The sequence below is a fragment of the Lithobates pipiens genome, unplaced genomic scaffold, assembly GCF_037356315.1.
Source record: "Lithobates pipiens isolate NorthernLeopardFrog02 unplaced genomic scaffold, aLitPip1_a1.2 Scaffold_1, whole genome shotgun sequence".
Lineage (NCBI taxonomy): Eukaryota > Metazoa > Chordata > Amphibia > Anura > Ranidae > Lithobates > Lithobates pipiens.
Window position 1 is genome coordinate 209,309,434 of NW_027507685.1, and position 23,893 is coordinate 209,333,326.

Sequence of the window (23,893 nt, forward strand, 5' to 3'; positions counted from 1 at the left end):
GCCAAAAGGCATCCTCTTCCAGGATACAGTGCTGCTGATCGACCAGCATGCACCACCCATTTATCCCCGATCTCGCGCATGCACAGTAACCTGAAATCCAACAGCTCAGGTTGCCATCACAACGGACGAGGTCGTCGGAAGTTCCGCCCCATTGTAATGGCAACAGGGATACGATTTTAGCCCTCGGTGTTGCCCAGGGAAGTGACGTGTTTAACCCATGCACTGGAAGAGGCAGATTTCGAGGGACCGCATAGCAACAGGGATAACAAGGTAAGTAAAAAAAAAAAAAATTTATCCAATTCATTTTGTGCTACTGATTTAGTGCACAATAAAGAATTTATGTTTTTTGGGGGGTAAACACCACTTTAAAGGGGTCACTTGTTGGTTTTTATCACTGTGATTCATAATTGTTTAATAACAATCAAGGAAGTGCCCTTTTTCCTTGTTTGTTATAAAAAAAAAATATTTGTATAGGAAACACTTTACTGTTTTCCATAAATAATAAACAGTTTTAACAACCTTTTAAAAAATATTGTGGTCATGTATCTTTTTTACATGATATAGCACAGCTGTTTTACAGCCTATTTATCACTTTATTACTAATCATTTTGTACTGGGACGGGTACAGTTTCTACGTAAAATGATGTTGTAATAAAAACACATTCTGGCTCAGACTGATAAACACTGTGGTAATGCAGACCCCACCCAAAATCAGATGGCTTTAACCAGAGAAAAATATTTCAGTGGAATCTGGGGATCTGCTGTAGTAAATGATAGATTGCATTGAGAAGGAGGGTGGAGTGGGCTAAATCCTCTGATGAGGAAATATAGCGGCTGGCGTAGTACACAACTTCTGACACTAGATGGCGACAAAGGACACAATTTTCTAGGCTCTTGCCTCCCTCTACCCTAACCCAGTGTCCCAAAATGAATCATGCATTAGTGGTTTCACATTTTGTAGGGCTTTACTGCTAATCTTACCACTCATTTCTATGCATAATCATTTACCATAAGTTTTAGTCATGTTAACAGATAACAAGATAAAAAAGTTGCTTTATTATCTGAACATGTTGGATTTCAATCGGAATGATACCTAACAATGCAGTGTGGAAAGCCATTTTGCGCTCTGGAAAAACAATTCTGGGACTGGAAGACATTTTTTTTTTAGATGGAAGTAAGGTATCTAAAATGTAATCAGCTATATCAACCTCACTGAGGTGGGGCCACATTGAGTGATGTAGTAGTACGCTCTATTAACAAAAGTATTGGGACATCTGCCTTTAGGTCCATAAAGACATGGATGAGCAAGTCCGGGGCGGAGGAACTTGACTGGCCTGTGCAGAGTCCTGACCTCGACCTGTAGACTATCTTTGGGATGAATTAGAGTGAACTATCCCAAACTTTGTTGAAACAGTTTGGGGATGGCCCCTTCCTGTTCCAACATGACTGCACACTAATGCACAAAGCAAGGTCCATAAAGACAAGGATGAGCGAGTTTGGGGTGGAGGAACTTGATTTGCCTGCACAAAGTCCTGACCTCCTCAAATTCGCCTCTGGAAGAACGGCCAAACATTCCCATAGACACACTCCTAAACCTTGTGGACAGCCTTCCCAGAAGAGTTGAAGCTGTTATAGCTGCAAAGGGTGGGCCAACTCAATATTGAACCCTATGGACTAATGCCCTGTACACACGGTCAGACTTTCCAATAAAAAAAATGTGCAATCGGACTGTGTTCTCGGAAAATCCGATCGTGTGCGGGCTCCATCTGACTTTTTCCGTCGGAATTTCCGACACACAAAGATTGAGAGCTGGATCTAAAATTTTCCGACAACAAAATCCGATCGTTTAAATTCCAATCGTGTGTATACAATACCGACGGACAAAGTGCCACGCATGCTCAGAATAAATTATGAGACGAAAGTTAGTGGCTACTGCCCTCTCTATAGTCCCGTTGTACGTACGTACGTACGTAATGATGATTGAGAGAGTTTAGTTCCAGTTCAAATGTGTCAAAGGAGATCTGGGAGGCTTGTTGTTGAACAATAACAAGCCTCCCCATTGCACATACAGCACTATTTCACACATACAGAACTATTTCTTATGAGCACTGGAAGTTCAGGGAAGCTGTGCTGAGAGAGCTGAAGACGCCAGCATTGAACACTGCAACCTGAAACTGCTGGGGTAAGATTTTGAACAAATAGTTTACTGGGGAATGTTCATTTTATTGTGCTCAATGTGTTCAGCTACTACTACTTTATCCCTTTCATGACTAAGCCTATTATTTGACATTTGGTGTTTACAAGTTAAAATCCATATTTCTTGCTATGAAATTACTTAGAACCCCCAAACATTATATATATATGTTTATAAAAAAAAAATATATATATATATATATTTTTTAGCAGAGAATCTAGAGAATAAAATGGCAATTGTTGCAATATTTTATGTCACACGGCATTTGTGTAGCGGTGTTTTAAACACAACTTTTTGGGAAAAGGGACACTTTGGCCCAATTTTTTTGCATAATGTGAAAGATAATGTTACGCCGAGTAAATAGATACCAAACATGTCAGGCTTTATAATTGCATGCACTCATGAAAGACGACAAACTACGGTACCTAAAAATCTCCATAGGCGATGCTTTAATTTTTTTTTTTTTTTACGGTTACCAGGTTAGAGTTACAGAGGAGGTCTAGTGCTAGAACTATTGCTCTTGCTCTGACGATCGCGGCGATACCTCACACGTGTTATTTGAACACCGTTTACATATGCAGGCGTGACTTCCGTATGTGTTTTCTTTGTTGTGCAAGCTCGCGGCGACGGGGGTGCTTTAAAAAAATAAATGTTTTTCTTATTTATTTTAAAATTAATAAATTGTTTTTAAAAAAAATAAAAGATTTTTGATCACTTTTATTGCTGTCACAAGGAATGTAAACATCCCCTGTGACAGTAATAGGTGGTGACAGGTACTCTTTATGGAGGTATCGGGGGTCTAAAAGACCCTCATCCCTCCTTTACACTTCAAAGTATTCAGATCACCATTTTCGGCGATTCTGAATACTATATATTTTTTTAAAACCGGCGCCATTGGCAGCCGAGTAAACGGGAAGTGACGTCATGACGTCACTTCTGTCTTTACAATTAGGAGTCTGTCCCTAGCCGCCAGAAGCTGCGGTTGGTTGATCGGGGCTCCCGATGGAACGGAGGCCCCGGTAAGAGCGCGGGAGGTGGCGGGAGGGGGGGCGTCCTCCTCCTGTATAACAGCCGAGCGGCTTTTAGCTGCATGGGTTGTTATTGCTGGAAAGCCAATCGCCGGCTCTAAAAAACAGTACTGAGATGATGTCAGCAGCTGCGGGCATCACCCTGGTATAACCCACAAAAGCCGAGTACGCAAATCTTTGTACGCTCGGCGGCAAGGGTTTATTTTCACTTAAAACAATACACTCATTTTACACAAGGATCAAATGTAATAAAACATCCTGTATGTGATAATCAAAGTGACGCCACTATGTCACAGAGTTCCCTTGTGCCGCTTCAAGGCAAAAATCCTACCAGATTGGGATCATGGCAATAAATATTAAACTTTCTGCGTTTACCACTTTCCACTGACATAAGAGCATTGAAAATAGATTTTTGTTGTTTTTGTACAATCAGAGTACACAGCGTTCCTGGAAATGTATCTCAGGAACACTCAGATCTCTGAAGTCATCTCTCATCATCTGTGAAATTTAGTCTTTCAGACATGAGAAGACTCCGCAATATGTGTTAATGTGATTCATTAGCTCTACTATAAGTCAATGGGATTTGCTGTCTATTTGGCATCCAATAACGATTTCTGTCTGGCTAATAGATATTTGATATTTTACATTTTTGTTATGTCAGATTCTGCATGACATTATTTCTGCTGCTTATTTTTAACGGCTGGAACTTAGATCTCAATTTTAACTTAAAGCGTAACTCCACTTTTGTTGAGAAAAAAACATTCCCCTTTGGGTGATCTATGTACATTGCAAGGATTTTAACTACCGTATTTATCGGTGTATAACATGCACTTTTTCCCCTTAAAATCAGGGGAAAATCGCGAGTGCGTGTTAATACGCAGATCCTCCACCATTTTGGAGCCTCTGGGCGGCTTTTAGCCGCCTTCGGCCCTTCTCGGCGGCTTTCGGCCATTCTCTGCGGCATTCGGCCGCCTGCGGCCCTTCTCTGCGGCTTTCGGCCGCCTGCGGCCCTTCTCGGCAGCCGAAAGCCACGAGAACGTCCGAAAGCCGACGGGAAGGGCCGAAGGTGGCCGAAAGCCAACGAGAACGGCCGAAGGCGGCCGAGAGCTACCGAGCGCCATTGAGATACACAGGACATCTCGGCAGCGCCATTTTTAAAAATGAAAGCTAAAAATAAAACTGACAAAGCTGAAAGGCTGAAAATGACACTGACAACGGGACAAGGCTGCAATGATGGACAAGGCTGCATGACAAAGCTGCATATGACACTGACAAGGGTACAATGATGGATAAGGCTGCAAATTACACTGACAAGGCTTCAGATGGACACTGATAAGGCTGCACTGATGGGCATTTAAATGTATTTTTTTTCATTAAACTTCCCTCCTAAAAGTTTTTTTCCTTAAAATTCCCTCCTAAACTTGGGGCGCGTGTTATACGCCGATAAATGCGGTAACTTTGATGCATATTCCTACCTTTTGTTATTCTGAAGAAATCCCTGTGTGTTTGTCTGTGTCCATGCGCTCAGTCTAATGGGATTGGTTTCATAATTATCAACCAGCTTGCTACACCTGCAGGGCTCCAATGAGGAAAGTTGCAGGGTCTGCATCCCTTTAGCTGTTATTTCCTATTGGAAGGGTCTCACCAAAATGTTATTTTTGTTGCAGGGGGTAGCAAAAATCTGATTTGTATCTTAGTGAACACTTCTGGGAAAATCAACGAGCCAACCACACAAGCAGAAAATGACATTTCTGGGGGGGTTCTGTACACATTCTGTACAGAATATCTCCAGGTAGTCATGTTGCATTTTGCAGAAAATTACAGATTTGCAGTTTGAAAAGGAAAAATCATTTTAAAAGTGGGGTGCCCCCTAAAAAAAAAAATGTAAAAGTCAGCAGCTACAAATGCTGCAGCTGCTGACTTTTAATAATTGGACACTTATTTGTCCCAGGGTCCAGCGATGTGGGGGAACGAAGCCCCCCCTCGTTCCCCGCTCCACTTGCGGTGCCGGCATTCTTACTGTGGGCACCCGGCTGTGAAGGCACCCACTGCGCATGCGCTGAAATGCTTTTCAGCTCCATCTAGTGGTCATAATAAAGTATTTTCAAGGTTTGTTGGGCAAGGTATGTCTTTTAGGTGATGACACAAAGGTTTGAAATGGCGTTTTTTTTTTTTTCCTGGAGGTGTCTGTAACATTGAGCATGATTTGGCTTTGCTGGAAGAACTGTAGTTCAACATTTCTAAATAAAAATAAAAAAAATGCACCTAGGGGAAAGAAATACTGCGACAGAATACAATATTGTGGGTATTGTGTTGGCCAGAACTACGGAGGGAGAATATTTATGATTACAAAATGAGCAAATAGTATGGCCAAGCAGTGAGAAAAACAAATAGAATCCTAAGGTGTGTCATTAGAGGGGTCACCAACAGTAAGTAAGAGGTCCTGATTCCTCTATATAAATCTTTAGTTATCATTAGAGGGATCCTAGAGGGGTCATCAGCAGGAGGAAGGAGGTCCTGAGTACTCTAGATCTGTGGTTATAACTAGATCTATATAGATCTAGCCAGCAGGAGGAAGGGGGTGGTTCTGATTCCTCTTTATAGATCTGTGGCTATAACTAGAGGGGTCACCAGCAGGAGGAAGGAGGTCCTGATTCCTCTGTATTGATCTTTAGTTATCACTAGAGGGATCACCAACAGTATGAAGGAGGTCCTGTATAGATCTTTATCATTAGGTGGATCCCCAACAGGAGGAAGGAGGTCCTCATTACTCTATATAGACCTTTAATTATCACTAGAGGGGTCACCAGCAGGAGGAAGGAGGTCATGATTTCTCTATACAGATCCTTAGTTATCACTAGAGGGGTCATCAGAAGGAGGTCCTGATTCTCCTATATAGATCTTTAGTTATCACTTGAGGGTTCACCAGCAGGAGGAAAGTGGTCCTGATTCCTCTATATAGATCTTTAGTTAACACTAGAGGGGTCACTAGCAGGAGGAAGGAAGTCCTGAGTTCTCTATATATAGATCTGTAGTTATAATTAGAGGAGTCACCAACAGTAGGAAGGTGGTCCTGATTCCTCTATATAGATCTTTAGTTAACACTAGAGGGGTCACTAGCAGGAGGAAGGAAGTCCTGAGTTCTCTATATATAGATCTGTAGTTATAATTAGAGGAGTCACCAACAGTAGGAAGGTGGTCCTGATTCCTCTATATACTGTAGATCTTTAGTTAGAATACCGTGTCCAGTTCTGGAGACCTCACTTACAAAAAGATATTGATAAGACAGACTGAAATCTTTAAATACACTAAGGTTGTGAAATCCGGTTCAGGAGTATAGTATTTCCAAGATGAAACTAAGATCAAGAACCTAGAAACATGATCTCAGATTAGCCATAGGAAAGCTCAAAACTAACCTTAAGAAGTATTTTTTTTACTTTAAACAATTTTAACATAAAAAAAAAGCCAACTCAGTAAACTGCTTGGTCATTTTCCTCTTCCACCTATCTATGTTTTTATACACCCCACATGCCTATAGATGTCAAAATAGGCTATGGATCAAAACCACACCACTCACCAAGGAGACGCATGACGTTGGGGTGATCGAATTCTTTCATACAGACAGCTTCACTTAAAAAGTCTTCCATCTCAGTGCGGGTGCAGATGGCAACTGTAAGGCAAGATCAAAAAGCCTACTGTAAATATAAGTGGCATTGTTGCAATCATTAGTTTACAGTATAGCGATGTACAGAAAGAGGGAACAATGAGACCTGGCCTACACCTGCATTAAGAGTGAAACTATGAAATGCTAAATACGTCTTAATAGACTGTCAATCTTTTTGCCAACTGACTGTATGCCAGCAAGTCTACCTAAGGCTGGCCATACACTCGTTTTTGAATAAAGTGTACCACTCCAGCCACAGGAGCTGTCAGCTCCTTGACAGGCTGCGGCAGCGGAACTGGATGGTGCACCTGTACACCCAGTGTGCATGAGGCCAAAGACGGAAGGAAGCTATGGGAGATGGCACCTGACCCTACCAATGATGGGTGACACAGCCACAAGTACTTACTCTTCATGGTTTTCACAGCCACCTTGAGGATGTAGTCATCTTGGTTTAGTTGACCCTCCATGACCGAACCAAACTCTCCTGAGGAATAAAATAAATGTTCTTTATGTATTAGAGTCACAAAGTTTTGAGTATACTCAAGAGTCGTGTGAACATACCAAACTCCCTTTTCAAACTTAGTTACTCCACTAAAAGGCAACTCACATTTTAGCACAAATCATCAGAATAAGTACAGAAATTCTCAGATAGCAAGCGGAGTGAAAACATATTTCCTGAACTTCACAGAATATACTAAACCATTCTTATCACTGTAGCACCCTGGTGTTTAGTCAGGGTTGCATCTAAATTTACCTGCTAGATATATCTTGGCCTATTGTTAGTGATCAATTGATTTCACTCTAAGGCTGGGTTCATACTGCTGCGGTGACGAGATCGGATGTGATTCGCACTGCACTGCAGTGCAAATCACATCCGATGTCTGTGCAATGCGAGTTCAGCCATACAGATAGTATGGCTGAATTTGCATCGCATCCGGCCCAAACTCGCACACGACCCTTTTTTTGGTCCGCAGCAGAATCGAATCGCATGGGTGTTCACACCATGCGATCCGATTCCTGTCCGAGTTTTCAGATCCAACTGTGATATGCGAACTGATCTGGGGGTGTCATTAACTTTTCACTGACACTCCCAGCAGTTCACATAGGGCAGTGTGAACTGCCGCCGGGAGGCATGCGATGTGGGAACCTGCAGAGGATTCGCAGCGCTCCCGCATCGCAGCAGTGTGAACCCAGCCTAAGTCTGTCATTTCTGCACTTCTCTCTTTTGCTGCTAGGTGGCCAGGTACCTGGTGGTATTAAATACGAGAAGGGCAATGCAAGGTCAGATTATGGGTATATGGGGTATCCCAGCCAATGGGCAGGGGTTTTCTTGGATCCTTTGGCCTACGGGGAGAACCTATATATTTGAGTGGAGTCAGATGATCACTGTTCTGTGCCACCTGAATGGCTGTCTGGGTGTGTTGTATTACCCAGGATGCTAGGCCAGAGATTGGGCCTATCCTGGGCACAGGTTGTCTGAGGGCCTATCCAGAATCAAGAGAGAGCAGCGTAGGGTTGGGATTACGGCTTGCAGTCCAATCAAAACTGGCGGTTCTGCCAACCGGAGAACCTGTCGTGGTCGGAGGTAGAGGGGAAGCTGTTGCCAGTAAGGGACCATCCACCTTATTACCAGGGAACACAGTGAGTGATTGAAGCAAGTACCGGAGCAGAATTCTCACCAACTGGAGACGGTGAAGAATTGGGAAACTTCAGTGGGAATCAAGCCAGGGACCCAGCCAGCAGAGGTGACGCTTACAGAGCAGCCTTGTGTGTCAAGCCAGGGACCGAGTGAAGCTTGAGAGGTATCTTGAGTGCCAAGCTAGGGACCCAGCAGAGAGACAGGGGTGACGATTGTGGAAGATACTACCATGAAGATTGGAGGAGCTCAAGGGATTTCTGTAGCAGTGAATCAGCAAGTCTAGTGAAAGACTGGGAGCTCAGTGGGCTGAAGAACTACAAGGAGTGATTGTAGTGGAACTGAAACGACTGTTATGTTTTGTGTTGGAAACTGTTAAAGACTGTTGCCATAGGAGACAGCATTTCTACACATGCAGATGTGGCATCTTGTCAGATGCTTTTCCCTGTATGGCTGTCCTCCTGTTGAAATCTCGGAGTCTGCCAATTGAACTAGCAACTATCTAAGGGTGTACTGGCCCTAACCCTCTCTCCCCCCAAAAAGTTTTTTTAAGAGAAATAAACTTTCTTTTGAATTCAAGAAGTGTCTGGCACCCAATAATTTTAACTACTCTGCACCCACTCTGTCCCACCACATAAAGAAGGATGTCAGCTATCTGTGGCCCTGGAGGTCATCATTAGATCGAAGGAGGCCTGGGACCTTGCTACATCAGCTTCTGCATCAGTGGAGCTTAGAATGTGACCCACAACACTCATATAAACATCAGAATCATTATCGTGAGGAATGCCATGATATTATGTGGATGATATGCAAACATATAGATTCAGCATTGAATCCAGGACCACAGTGCTGCAAACTTGTTAAGCAAAGTTAAAGCTAGTCCAATGTAACCATGCAAAAATAAACATACCTTGAATTCATCTTTAAAGTGCCTGAATTCAAGAACACTAAATATAATGTATGCAGCTTAACAGTCCCTGGAGGGGGTGGTCACTGCCTTAGTTTTCTTCTTTTTTTTCCCCTTTAGAGTCACCTGGTGATCCTGTCAGTAACACACTTCCTGTCCTAGGGTGACAACCTTCAATAACTGTACTGTATCTATGGAGAAGAACATTGACAGCCTAGGAAAGGAAGTGATTTAGGTCTACAGAACAGCTTTCCCACTTCTTATCTCTATACCATGGTGGAAGTGTTCTGTAGTCTACAGATATAACTCAGAACAACCATAACTGTCAGGAAAGAAATGTGATTCCACCATCAACACAGACAGTGCTGACAGGGGAATCCCTCCTGCTGAGCCATTGTCCGCTCCCAGCAGGGGGGAGCGAGGGAAGTTTTTCCCACCGGGAGAAGACAGTGATTATTGCTAGCTGCTATAGCAGCCGCTAGCAATAATCACAAGTAGATCCGGCAGGCTAGTTCTACCCAAGTTGATAGATTGATCAACTTGGTACATTCAACCTGCCCACACATGGTTCAAATGTCGGCTGGTTCCTGCTGTACCGGCCAAGATTTGAACAGCCTATGGCCGGCCTTACAAAGATAGTAGATTACTGGTAGAAGCAATACTTATTTTCTGTACTAGCCTGCAAAAAGAAAACAAATGCAACCACCAACCTGAATTATAATACAATATTGTTAATGGGAATAGATATACTTGAACCCCTTCCAATCCCCTACTGACAGCCCTTTAACTGAGTCTTAAAGGGGACCTTCACCCTTCATTTTGCTCTTCCATGCCTGCCCTCTCCATATAATTATTATTTTTTGCTTAAAGTATTATTTATTTTTTCTAAACTTCCATTATTCATCCATCATTTTCATCTAAGCCTGGACCCCACAGATGCGCAGGTATACCGCAAGTCACTCTGAGATTTGTTGCGATGCATATGCAAATGGTCCTGTGAATCGTCTCCTGGGATTTCTACATCACTCATCTCAGGAGGCAGATCGTGGGATCTTTACAGGGACAATTTTTAAGATCTAAAAATGTTCCATTTGATAGTAAGGGTGACGTTCCTCTTTGGGGTGGAGGGCAGGACAAACTTCCGGATTGCATGATTACTGTGGTTGGGTGTCCTAGTGGTCACATGATTGGGAGCTCATCCTGCTGGCTCCTGATCATAAACAGAGACTGGCCAGCTTGGTTACTGTTCAAGAAAGAAGAAATGACCCCTAGAAGTCACACATCTATGGTGTCCTTCTGCAGTGAATTTGTGGAGTGGCAACCTCAGCCTGGACTCTGGCCAAGCCACACCCCCAACGCATTTCACCTAGCCCCGTGGAGCTTCGTCATGCCCTGTCAGCACTCCAGCAGCAGCTGCGGATGCACTGTCTACATACCCCCTCCCTATCGAGCCTGAGCAGCCCACAAACTTTTCCCAGGTAACAGCTTGGTCACTATGCTGGGTGTGAGCACTGGAACCTCAGGATACACAGGTGATCCATGTAGCCCCATGCAGGTAGCCTGTGCAAAATCAATGATAGGCATAGCCCCCAACTGTCCCTGTTTACGAGGGATTGTCCCTGATTTTGTGAAATGTCACTCTGTCCCTCATTCCTCCTCATTTGTCCCTCATTTTGGTCTGATCTATATAGATGTATATAAAATGCACTTTTTATCTTTCAAAAAGTGTTTTCCAGCGCTAAATCTTTCACCTGTTTTCTAAATTGCTGCATTTGTAAATTCCAAAAAACAATATAAAAGGAATAGTAGTGATAAAAAAAAAACACTTGTGGGCTTAACCAATCTTGTTTTTTGTACAATTCTCCTTTAAGGGGGCATGGCAAGGGGTGTGTCCAATGCCTGCATACTTTTGCTTATAGGTGTCCCTCATCCCCATCTCAAAAAGTTGGGAGGTATGGACAGGCACGTGGCTGCACAGACCTGCGCAGATCTTCAAATGCATACTGGAGCGTACATGCCTATGGCTCCAATGCACAGATCAGAACATAGACAGACAGCATTCTAGACAGACATCATATCTGCATGGATGTACACTACAGAATGAGCTTGGAGATCCATGCAGGTCCACGCACCTGTCATTTATTTGAACAAGACAAAGGGAGCAGTGCTACCTAAAAATAAGTAAATAGAGTGCAGAATAATAGTGAATAAATGTTGCATATATGGGGCTTATCTATGAGGCTTAAAGGGGTGGGCCAGCGAAATAAAAAAAAGTAAAAGTCAGCAGCTAGAAAAAAATTTTAGGCCGCGTACACACGGGCGGACTGTTCGCCCAACCTTGTCCGCTGAACAGTGTTTGGGCGGACAGTCCGCTCGTGTGTGGGCTTTCAGCGGACAGTTTCAGCGGACAGTTGGACGGACAAAGTCTTTCGGAAATTCCGAAAAACTGTCCGCTGAAACTGTGTTTGAGCGAACAGTCCGCCCGTGTGTGGGCCTGTCCGCTGTACTTTCGAAATGAGCGGACTGTTCCCGCTCGGAAAGTCCGCCCATTTCGAGCGCGTGTACAGGTAGGCGGGGCCCGCGAAGGAGACGTCGCGGGCTCCGCCGCCTGGAATGGGCTTAAAGGGGAACCCCAACGCCGAAAAAAATCGGCGTGGGGGTTCCCCCAAAGTCCACACCAGACCCTTGTCCGAGCACGCTACCCGGCCGGCCAGGAAAGGGGGGCGAGCGAGCGCGCCCCCCCTCCTGAGCCGTACCAGGCCGCGTGCCCTCAACATGGGGGCTGCCTTGGGGAAGGGGGGGCCGCGCGGCCCCCCCCACACCAAAGCACCTTGTCCCCATGTTGATGAGGACAAGGGCCTCTTCCCGACAACCCTGGCCGTTGGTTGTCGGGGTCTGCGGGCGGGGGGCTTATCGGAATCCGGGAGCCCCCTTTAAGAAGGGGGCCCCCGGATACCGGCCCCCCACCCTATGTGAATGAGTATGGGGTACAATGTACCCCTACCCATTCACCTGTGAAATAAAGTACAAAAAAAAACACAACACAGGGGAAAAAATATTTTATTGCACAGCTTCGGGGGTCTTCCGTCTTCGGGGGTCTTCTCGCCGGACTCCTCCGCTATGTGTGTGTAGCTCTTTTACTAGCGGAGGAGTCCGGCTTTCTTCCTCCCCGCCGCCGGCCTCTTCTCCCGACTTCGGGGATCTTGTCCCCCTCTTCGGTTCTTCTGCCGGGCCACCGCGCCTTCTTCTAGCTCTTTTACAGGCGGTGGCCCGGTCTTCTGTCGCCGCTGCCTTCCGTTCTTCTGTCGCCGCCTTCGGTTCTTCTGCCGGGCCACCGCGCCTTCTTGTAGCTCTTTTACAGGCGGTGGCCCGGTCTTCTGTCGCCGCTGTCGCTGTCGCCTTCCCCTTTAAGCCCATTCCAGGCGGCGGAGCCCGCGACGTCTCCTTCGCGGGCCCCGCCTACCTGTACACGCGCTCAAAATGGGCGGATTTGCCTCCTCCTTACGTGGGCGAGTCCGTTCATTTCAAAAGTTGAGCGAACTGTTTGGCAAACAGTTCGCTGAAACAGTCCGCTCGTGTGTGGGCAAGTCCGCTCATGCAAATTTTGAGCGGAGTGTTTGCCGAAACTGTTTGACGAACAAGGTTGGGCAAACAGTCCGCGCGTGTGTACGCGGCCTTAGCTGCTGACTTTTACTAAGCACTTACCTTTCTAGGGGTCCCGCGATGTCGGCCGCTCGAGGCCAACCCGTCCCTCGGCTCTCAGGTCCTGACGCCGCCATTCAAAGTAAGGGAAACAGGCTGCACTTTGTGAATGGGACACGCTGTGTTGTGAGACACACGGTTCCCACAACACACCGTGCCCCTTTTTCCTAGAAGACACCACGAGGAGGAGAACACAGAAGATCACCGCGGAATAGGAAGAGGCAGATTAGGACGATCTGCCTAGCAACAGCCCTTTCTGGTAAGTGAAAACATTTTTTTGGAGCCTTTTCATGCATTTTTTTTTTTTTTTTTTTTTTTTTTAGGGTGGACTTCCCCTTTAATAATGTACAATAAATGTACTAATTCTCCCAAGCTGCTCTGTGCATAAATAATAATTATATGTGTGTCACAATAAATTGTATCAACTTCAGGTTAATGACATAATTTCCACCGCTTGAAACGCACCCTTGGCTCCAGAACATAGAGGAGCAGCAGCATTTTTCAACACATGCGATACATGATTGACAAGAAGGTAAGCCAATCACATATCCATACATACTTATACAGTAATAATAAAGACACAATTCCCTTTTGAACACATTTTTATTCTACTCTCAGATTATATTGCCATAAATTGGCCCTGAGGGACCTATACTCTTTACAGGCGCTAAACATACCTGATGTCTAATACATATGGTGCAGATTCATGTTAGCCGGGACTGATACACATAACAGAGTTACACTAGTTGTCCTTTCTTCCTTCCTTCCTTCCTTGGGATGCATAAAAAGTCAGCAGCCCTTGGGTTAACAAGCTGCCCTGCAGGAATAAGAGGGCCAAGCCTGCCTGGAGTCCATGATCCCAGGAGGCAGACAGAGGAAGCCATTAGAACAAGGACTGTTTTCCGATTGCTTTTCCAGACTGTGTAGGATAAGACAGAGAACGGAAATGGAGCTTGCGAGGCTCGTGTTACTGTGCGACTGTTCCCACACATAGAAAAACATGCAACAGACAGGAGGGACTCATCTCATTAAATACAAAGTCAATGTCAATTCCTAGAGGAAGTCTGAAATGCTGGAGGCCAGTCTCTATAGAGATTACTCCAAGCGGCTCTAACTCTTTAATCAGACGGGTTGCACTGGGGATTATGAAGAATGTGTATTGTTCTGTATATATTTTCTTTGTTCATTATGCAAAAAATAAAAAACAAATTTGCTTTTCTTTGTAAGGCAATTATGAAAATTGAAAGCTGACCTGGAAATGTATAGATAGGCAACTCCTATCCTCATATTGATTAGTGGTTCCAAATTAATAATAATTACTGCAGTAGGGAACGGACACATAAAATACACTCCGCATCTTTCCACATAACCGTTCTGCTTTATAATGATGCAATTGAAGGTTTTTATACACATGATTACATAGGTATCACATTAATATTACAATTGTACGTTTATGGTAACAAGGGGCGTAACATAGGCAGACTAATTCTAATCAGGACTCGAAAGAATGCAAACATGTAATGAAAACATTATTAGTGCCGTGTGCACAGTAAGGGCAGTGTGCAATAGATACAAAATAGAATACAATTATATACAGAAATTACTAATTTCCTTTACAAAGCCAAACTGCAGGAAAAGTAAAAATCTCCCTTTGCAGTGGAGCTGCCCCTGCTCTACAAGGGTTAAATGCTTATTTAAGTCCAGGAGATGTGAAAAGCTGTTTTACTTAACTGATCCTCTCCTCCCACAGCAGACGGTGCTCCCCTATGCTCCAGTGGTGGACTGTTACTTGGCGTCCTTACACCCAATGCAGGTCTATGGGTCCTATATTGGTTTTGATGATATCAGGGGCATCCAATTGTCAGAACATAGGGAAGAAGATGTTGTAAGCAGGGTACTCAGTTCTGAGTGGCCGTACATGTAGCTGGGGCTAGGGTTTTCCCCCAATCTGGGACTGACCTGGACAGTCGGGTTTTGAATCATGTGTCCAGGTTTCAGACTGCCTAAAACCTGGACACATTATTCAGCCCGATCTGTGGCTCTCCAATGTGTGGATGCGAAATTCGAAGTCCAGCAGCCGTCAGATCCATTATGGATGAAGGGTGCTGATGCCCCAATCCTCAGCTGAGTGAGCTCACCATCCACTGTCTATGACTGAAGTCTCTCCCACCCTCCCTTCTCTCTACTGCCTCCAAGCAAGTGAGTACACTAAAGTAAGGGGGACTTGGATATAAGTGGTGCTCTGCAGACTCTGATGTAAAGCTTTGGGAACCTGATTGAAGAAGAATGCTGGGAACTCTGATGTAAGTGGGGGATTTGGTGAGCAGAAGCCCCCTTACATCAGAGTTCCCCTTTACATCTCCCTCCTTAAAAAAGTAAAAATAAAAAAATTGCTGTGTGCCGCTAAAATGTTCAGGTTTTGCTTGAAGAAAAGGTGACAACCCTAGCTGGGGCCCCACCTACAAACAGGGCTTCCAGGGCTACTTTTATAGTATTCACTTGACAAGCCCATGCAGACATCACATACACAGATGCTGGTCTGAGAACATCTTCCCACATCCCCTGACAATAGTTTGAATTAACCCCTTACACCCAAAGCACTTTTTTCACAGGCTTGTGATTTAAAATGGTCCAAAGTAGGGCTCTAGCATTCCCACCAAAACCCCGGAGCCCATGTCACAGAGGGAGCTGTAGTGCCATTTACTATAGTGTCATCTGCAGGCCACATGGCTCATGTCTTCCCTCCCCAGGCCCCCAGGGGAAGTTTTTCCTTTTATTGCTGCATCCTGTTCTCCTACAGACCGAAGACCAACATTTGCTCCTCATCCCACTATTTACACAGAGCTGGTACAGAGGAAACACTTCCAGAGGGGAGTGGCCACACATTAAAGGGGAACACCTAGCTATCAGGCTGCTGAGACCATTCTTGCAGCACAGAGGAGTCTGTGGGAGTGCAGAATTAGTTAAAATTGCTGCTTTATTTTCAGTTAGAGAGAGACAAGCTGAAGGAAAGCAGCTTATGTTATGTTATCTCATTCCAATGCCCACAATGCTCTGTATATCTGGCATCATGAGTGTGTCCTATATTACATGTTTAGTTGTGAAATAAAATTATCCAAATTAAAGCAGAGTGTATTCTCATTATAATGTACTGCAATATCCAAAAGGAGAACCCCAGGGTTAATTTATCACCTAAAGATATATCAGTATTCAGGCTTGATCTCTCACAAAGACCCTATAGGAAGGGCTAATATTGAATTGCTCTAGTTACCACACAAATAAGATAAGTAAGCTCCAACGTTTGCCCCATTTTGCACACATATAAATCCAGTATAAGAATGATTTTTCAAATGTTACTCATCTATGCATATCATACTTCAAGAGGATAGTTAGACCCAAACCTATACTAAATAGTAACTTTAACGTTATGTTTAACAGTCTTCCTGGAATGGATATACAAAGATAGAGCAGCTGATTTAAAAAATAAATAAAAAATTAACTCTGCCCAATGTTGTCTACAGTGGCTGGTCACACAACCAATGCCATAGCACTGTCCAATATGGTCACTACCGAAGGGGCTTAGGGAACTCTAAGCTCAAAATCTTAGTGTACATGCTTTTGAAAAACTCAAGACATTCCTTATTGCTTTAAGGATATTTCAGGTAATGAGGAAAACATTTTCTGTTAGTGGCTTTACCAACCTTCTCCAAGGGTCTTTCCAAGAGTGAGTTTGTGCCGGTCCACCATAACATCCCGGAGCTTCTCTTTCAGGTCATCACTGATTCCAAGCCGGTTTACTAAAGGTTAAAGAAACAGGTAATGTGTAGATGTTATAACTTGACAACAGATATTTCAGCAAAGGAAAAAAAGACAGAGATATTTTCAAAGATAAATATATATTTCAAATGAAATGTTGTATAGAAGTGCAATGATCTCATTTCAAGGTCTGCCCTGGACTATGGACAGTCGTAATCCAATTCAGAAACTCTTCAACAGACACCAGGTTTATTTTTTCTCAAATGTATGTAAAAGAATGCAAAGAACACTTAACAAGTTATTCATCTATATAATTTGTTTTCCAGAAGCCCTTCATATTTCATAGCAGCGTCCAATAAATGTTTTACAAAAACTCTGTCAGGCACATGTTTTCTTCAAGAAGCAAGTTTGTTCTTTTGCGGAATGACCTTGTAAGTAAGACTCCACTTTATCACTTTAGCACAGCAATATTCTTCAATCAATAAACAAGGTATGTTCACCTCTTTGCCCTTGTACACATGGTCGGACATTCCGATGGAAAATGTCCAATCGGACCATGTTGTCGGATAATCCGACTGTGTGTGGGCTCCATCAGACTGTTTCCGTCAGAATATCCGACAACAAAGTTTTAGAGCTGGGCTATAAAACTTTCCGACAACATGATCCGATCGGACTTTGTCCGATTGTGTGTAGAGAATTCCGATCGGACAAAGTGCCACGCATGCTCAGATCAAATTCCTAGACCAAAGCTATTGGCTACTAACCTGAACGTAGTCCCGTCCTAACAAAATAACGTCATTACGTTACGTACGATCGGATTTTCCGACAACTTTGCCCGACCGTGTGTATGCAACACAAGTTTCGGACAAAATCCGTCAGACAAAATCCGTCGGACAAAATCCGTCAGACAAAATCCGACGGATTTGGTTGCCGGAATGTCCGACCGTGTGTACGGGGGCTATGAGGAGAGAAATAGGGCCAAACTTTGTAACAAGACACAACATACGGTAGCAAAATATTACTACCAGTGTCTTTAAAAACTGTAGCAAGACATTGGAGAATTCAACTAAAAAGCTCCTGCTGCTATACTGGGGTTAATTTACTCAAAGATGTTGCACTTTACAAATACATTTTTAAGTGAATGTGGTGAAATTTATCTTTGCAAAGAATACCCAATCACATGCATGGAAAAAAACATTTTTACTTGCACATGATTGGATGATGGAAGTCAGCAAAGCTTTACCTCACTCACTAATCCCTGAGGAAAATCCCCTTGCAATGTGCAACTTCCCTTGCAAAGTGAACAGCCTTTTAACCTTTGTTAAATCAATTAAATTATGCATAATTTACAATGTATACAGATTCATTTAATTTTGGATGGCATTGCCTTTTAATAAGGTGAATTGGGGTTACCCTGATTGATATCTGACATCAGAATAGGAGTCGAGCTATACTTATTGCTGCACACCTAGATGTAGATTAACCATACCTTCTCAGTCTCTCTGTAACATCTGGAAAATGACTATAGCAAAATAGCTTTTTATTTATGCTCGAAACCCCAATAGCTTCTTGGTTTACAGTATTTAATTCCTAGAAAACCAGTTTTCTGGCTTTTAAGAAGCCACAACAGATGTTCACTGGAGTAACGGGGTGACCATAGCCGGGAGGAGGGTTGCGCAGTAACTATGGAGCTGTCTCTGTCCCATTTCTATTAAACACAAAACATGAGCAGGAATTTCCTGATGTTCAGCCAAATGACCCAAGTGCAGACAGATTCCCTGCAGACTCCTCCAAATCTTTTGTACATGAATCTAGTCCACTGGGCACCCCACCTATCCTACAGCGACCTTCTCCATAATTCAGTCCTTCTCCTCCAAATACACTCAGGGGCCTATCTTGACATCTGGCAATGACCAAGAGCAGTCAGCAGCCGTAAAATATTCATATCTTACATAAGACAGGATTTAGCTCAATTTTGAAATTTATTTTGTTAGAAATAAACAAAATGTTCTCAGTGTTTTTCTAACTTTTTGGAGGCTATCTGTAAGTAGCTGACTTCATCCTTGAAGGTATTTAGGCTACACGCCAGTACAGAAGTAATCAGAGACTTGACAATTAACAAGGACATATACGTCGCCCATAACATTTCAGCCCTGTACTACTGGCACACTGTTACCATCTGACTTTCCTTCAATCAGTCGTAATTGTTATGGTTAGGGAAAAGGAACCATAATTAAAATGTACCTATCAGGAAAAAGTGGACAGAGGAATTGGGCAAAAATTGTAACCCCCATCTTGTCTTCCCTTTCTAGCCAGCACCCCGTGCCTTTACCTCTTGTTCTTATCTATTCTTCATCCTCTCTTTTTTTCTCAGTTTTCCTCACCATTTCACTTAATCCATAGATTAAGTGGATAGATTCAGCACCTAGAGGTGATTCAGTTCGCATTGTGCGCCATACAAGTATTTCATTCATTCATTCATAGATGCCTATTTAGGGATACCACGAAGCAGAATGGGCTACTTATTGGAACTAATGCCGCGTACACACGAGCGGACTGTCCGACAATCCGACGGACAGTCCGTCATACTTTCGACTGAACGGACTTGACCACACACGGATGCACAAACAGTCAGTCGAAAGCTTGCGCGATGACGTGTACAGCACGTACGACGGGACTAGAAATAGGAAGTCCAATACACAGCAATGCACCCTTCCACTGTGTAAATCCTTTCTGAGCATGCGCCATTCTTAGTCCGTCGAACTAGCCTACTGACGAGCGGATTGTCCGCTGAAACCAAAGTACGACGGACAGAATTTCGAAAAATCCGAAATACTTAGTACGCCAGACTGCACGCTGAAAAAGTCCGCTGAAGCCCACACACGAGCGGACTGTCTGCTGAAATGTGTTTCGACGGACTAAGTACGCCCTACAGTCCGCCCGTGTGTACGCGGCATAAGGCTGTCCATACATTAAGCTGTTTTCTTTCCTTCAATCATGGATTGAATGAGTAAAAATTGCTCAATTCCCCCATCAACACAGTCAGTTTTAATGGGGGAATCCCTTCCGCTGTGCTATTGTATTCTGACAGCATTAGGTTTACCTGCCACCAGAATACAATGATTGCTGCCACCAGTGGCAGTAATCGTACGCAATAAAAACCAACAGGCTGTTTGTAATGAAATCAAGCAATAGATCAACTTCAGTACAACCAGCCTGCCCATTGATGGATTGAAATTTGGCTGGTCCCTGCTGAATCACCTGAATTTTGATCCGTCTATGGCCTGCTTTAAGGTAGAAGATCTGTAGAGATTTGTTTGAAATTTGCTGATTTGGAAATGTTTGCTCGCTTTTTTTGACAATTAATGGGTGCAAATGGATATTTGGTTTTGACTTTAGAGAGCTGAAAAATTGAGGAAGAAGGTTGAAAAACTTTTGTCACGCAAACACATTTCTAAAGGTGAATGTCATTCCTTTGCATTTTAAATTGTACATCTTGCAATGCTCATGTGCTTCTAAAACTATAACCTACAAGTAGAACGAGAAACCAAATAAAGACCATTCCCTGAAGCACCTACTGTATACACAATGGTACACAGAGTAGATTTCCATGTTTGACAAGTTACCTCTTATTCTTTTATTTGTTATTGCTCTGTATTCATATTGTGTTGTCATATCATAATGCAAATTGCAGATTGTTATAACAGACAATGTATTTGTGTAATGCTAAAACAAATACAAAAAACTTCAAATATGATTTAAAATACAGTTTGAGGGGGAAAAAAATTGAACCTGTCAGCCCTTTTAGACCTTCAGAACTAAAAGCCCCTACCTAAACGCACCACATATTGTCTACTATTGCCTCCCTGCATCCCTCTGGTCCTGGTTTCACCCACAAAGCTAAAAAAATTAGCCGTATAAGTTCAAAATAAGCCTTAAAGTGGTAGTAAATCACAGTCTTTTTTAAAAACAAAAACTGCAAGACAATGTTGTAATGTGGTAATATGCATCGCATACTAGCACATTCTAAAATGCTTACCTTAGAAGGAAGCCCTACAGTGGAGTGCTGTCACTGCTGACAGGGCTTCCATCTTCACCTGATCTTTCATCTGGGTTCACGTGCTCTGGCGGTCTGACTGGCGGAGTCGCGATAACGCCACTTCTTCAAGGGTATGCTGTTCCTTAAGAGTGCATGCGGCTGTGATGTGACTGATTGAAGCAGTGTGAATATCTCTGAAACAGTGCAAGTTTAAGAGATATTCACTGTACCTATAGTTAAGCCTTATTATAGGCTTATCTGTAGGTACAAGTTAAAAAAAAAAGACTTTAATTCCACTTTAACCTGGCAATACAGTGAGCGAACTGGGGAAAATTTGCACAGTGGGTGGCCTTGCCTGCCCTACTCTGTTTGACAAAAGTCAAATGTTCAACTGATTTTCGTTGAAGGAACCTGCTGGAAAATTTTCAGCAAAACATATGAATAATCCTGACATATTTACTCAACACTTATACTCAATATACTTAACGCCTTACTGAGTATATAGAGCCCCTCGTACCAGTCAAATACCCCTACTATTTTAACACTTTTAGACATGTTCACAATTTTGGAGCCAATTTGGTTAGACCCCAGTAAAATGTATTACTATATTTTTGTATTGCCATTGTTACAAGGCAAAAAACAGTGTCTGGTGTGGGTACCCATCTACTAGTAAAGCACACTTTCAAAAAAGTGGATGGCTTATGACTGCTCTCATTCAGTGGTTGAGGCACAGCAAATGAACCCATGAGCCCTACCTCGAGAGTGATTCCTGTATATTGTATGCAACCATACCCAGAAACATATGTAGCACCCTCTAGGTAGGTAGGTGCTAGAGATAAGATTTGTGTTAGGACAGGTACATTGAGGCAGGTCTGGCTTGCAGTCAGGCCTGTTTGTTTTGTTTTCATCTGGACTGGACTGGGCTGGGCTGGTAGTGGCTCAGGGTAGCAGCTGGTGACTGCCAGGCAGCATCACCAGACCACCCCCTTCTTTCTAGAGCTTGCTAGAAAGATCTGGAAAGAGAGGAGGAGAGGTGGAGCTGTCTGGGGTGATTTGGGGAGCCCTGACCAATCCCCAAGCTGGAATGGCAGGGGTCAGGCCTCCTTAAATACCTGGGGTCAGCACAGTCAGGATGAGTTCTCAGGTGGAAGAGCTGGAGTGAGAGAGTGTGGAGGCTATCAGGGCCCTTGAGGGAGCTCCCCAATCTGGGGGGGTGACCTTGGGCATGAGCTTGGGTGTAGTCGGGACCACCTTCAGGAACGCATGAAGAGGTCCTGGACCAGAGGCACAAGAGAGAGCAAGGAGAGGACAGCGAGAGAGAGCACTACTAAGAGACTCCAGGGTGGACAACTGGTTGCAGCCAAGAGGGCTGGTGAGTGAGGCACAGTCAGGAGGACTGGGGAGGCATGCCTGAGAGGACTGGGAGCTTGCAGTCTGAGATGGGTGCAGAACCATAACTTTGGACTGTGGTGGAAGGGACAGTGGAAAGAGACAGCTGCAGCTGGAAGGGCTGACAGGGCCTGAAGAGGGCTTACTGGGATCAGCAGGATTATGTAGGACAGCTAGCACCAGAGGCTTTCTATTTTGCTACACAATAGGGGTCCACGGTCCTTGCCTGCAAAAGGCAATTGCTAAGGCATGGCTGAGTCAGTGTCAAGCCTAACCACTTTATGCTAGCTGTACATGAAGATTAGAGAGGAAGCCATGTGCAGGAGGAGAAAGAACTGAAGATTATATAAGTTATATCCCTGATTCATGACTCAGAGTGCCTGAAGTGAATGCAGGGCTGGGCAGGGTGACAGACAATGCACAATTCTCAGAAGCCTCTACAGGGGTACTGCTACAAATACATGCCTTCAGATAATATTCTGTTTTGCACCCTCTGGGATGATTTGGCAATAACTTTTTAGATGGAGATATATGGCTGACTTACAGGTAGCTTCTGTGGTTCGTCGGCTATATGACTTCTTCACTCGGTATCGGACCACAAATTCTCCTTGTTCTACAGTTGGTTCAAAAGCCTCCCTATAGATACACAGAAACAACATCAGAAATATATATTTCAGTCAAACGTCCTTCACGCATATATACCCAAAAGCATTAGCACTTACCCATATCGTGTTTCCTTCCTTCGAAGCCGAGCAAGGAAGATAGCAAGCATGATAGCGCCAAATATTGCCACCGCAACTACCAAAACCACATACCACCAGTGCCAGGAAAAAGGAGAGGACGCCGTATCTCTGACTGCTGTGTGGAAAGGGAAATGTTTTAAGAAGCCATGGGATATTATCTATGTCTCTTCCTTTGAAGGAATACAAGAGAGCTATAAAAGATAGTCTATCCTTTCAAGACAGTGTGATACAGACAGAAAGAAACTATAGGAAATGGAGTCTATCCCACTGATTGCAGGGTGACATGAATGGGATCGTGTTTTGGCACATGGACCCTGTTCCCCCAATGGGGGGTGACACTGACAGAAGAAAGCTAAGAGATATGGAACCTGTCATTTCCAATGGAAGTTGACACAGACAGAAAGAAAACTATGAGGCATTAAGTCTAAATCGTCAATTGCAGGGTGACACAAATAAAAGAGGTCTGCAACGTTAAAGCCTACACAGATACACACTCCAAGCTTGCTGTGTCTCACCTTGAGGAGAATATGGATCTGCAAGAAAAATAAAATGATACATAAGACTCTGTAAAGCATAAAACGATCATAGACCAATCTTCTATAGCTAATATTTACCATCATTTTTGAAAGTGGCAATAACAGGATCACTCCATGGGCCATCACCAGTAACTGTATAGGCAGAAACCCTCACTGTCAGATTATGCACTGGATGGATAATCTCCAGGGTCACCTCATTGTTAAACCCAGCATCCATCACAACCTAAAATAGAACATTATGTGCGGGTTAGGTAAACGGGTAGCCAGGTATAGTAGCACAAGTCAAATACACACACAGA

General features: G+C 43.8%; 1 protein-coding gene across 2 annotated transcripts in view; it reads right to left on the reverse strand.

Moving 5' to 3' along the window:
- Positions 1-23,893, reverse strand: part of AXL (AXL receptor tyrosine kinase) — a 129,905-nt gene that overhangs the window by 20,773 nt on the left and 85,239 nt on the right. The window contains exons 9-15 of one of the 2 annotated variants that reach the window (XM_077481279.1): positions 23,673-23,817; positions 23,574-23,591; positions 23,038-23,170; positions 22,860-22,951; positions 16,833-16,928; positions 7,293-7,370; positions 6,800-6,892 (exon numbers count right to left, since the gene is read on the reverse strand). In XM_077481279.1, the coding sequence (XP_077337405.1) occupies positions 6,800-6,892; positions 7,293-7,370; positions 16,833-16,928; positions 22,860-22,951; positions 23,038-23,170; positions 23,574-23,591; positions 23,673-23,817 (655 nt within the window). Of the gene's footprint in view, positions 1-6,799; positions 6,893-7,292; positions 7,371-16,832; positions 16,929-22,859; positions 22,952-23,037; positions 23,174-23,573; positions 23,592-23,672; positions 23,818-23,893 lie in introns of both variants that reach the window. The other variant, XM_077481268.1, reaches the window with a different exon arrangement.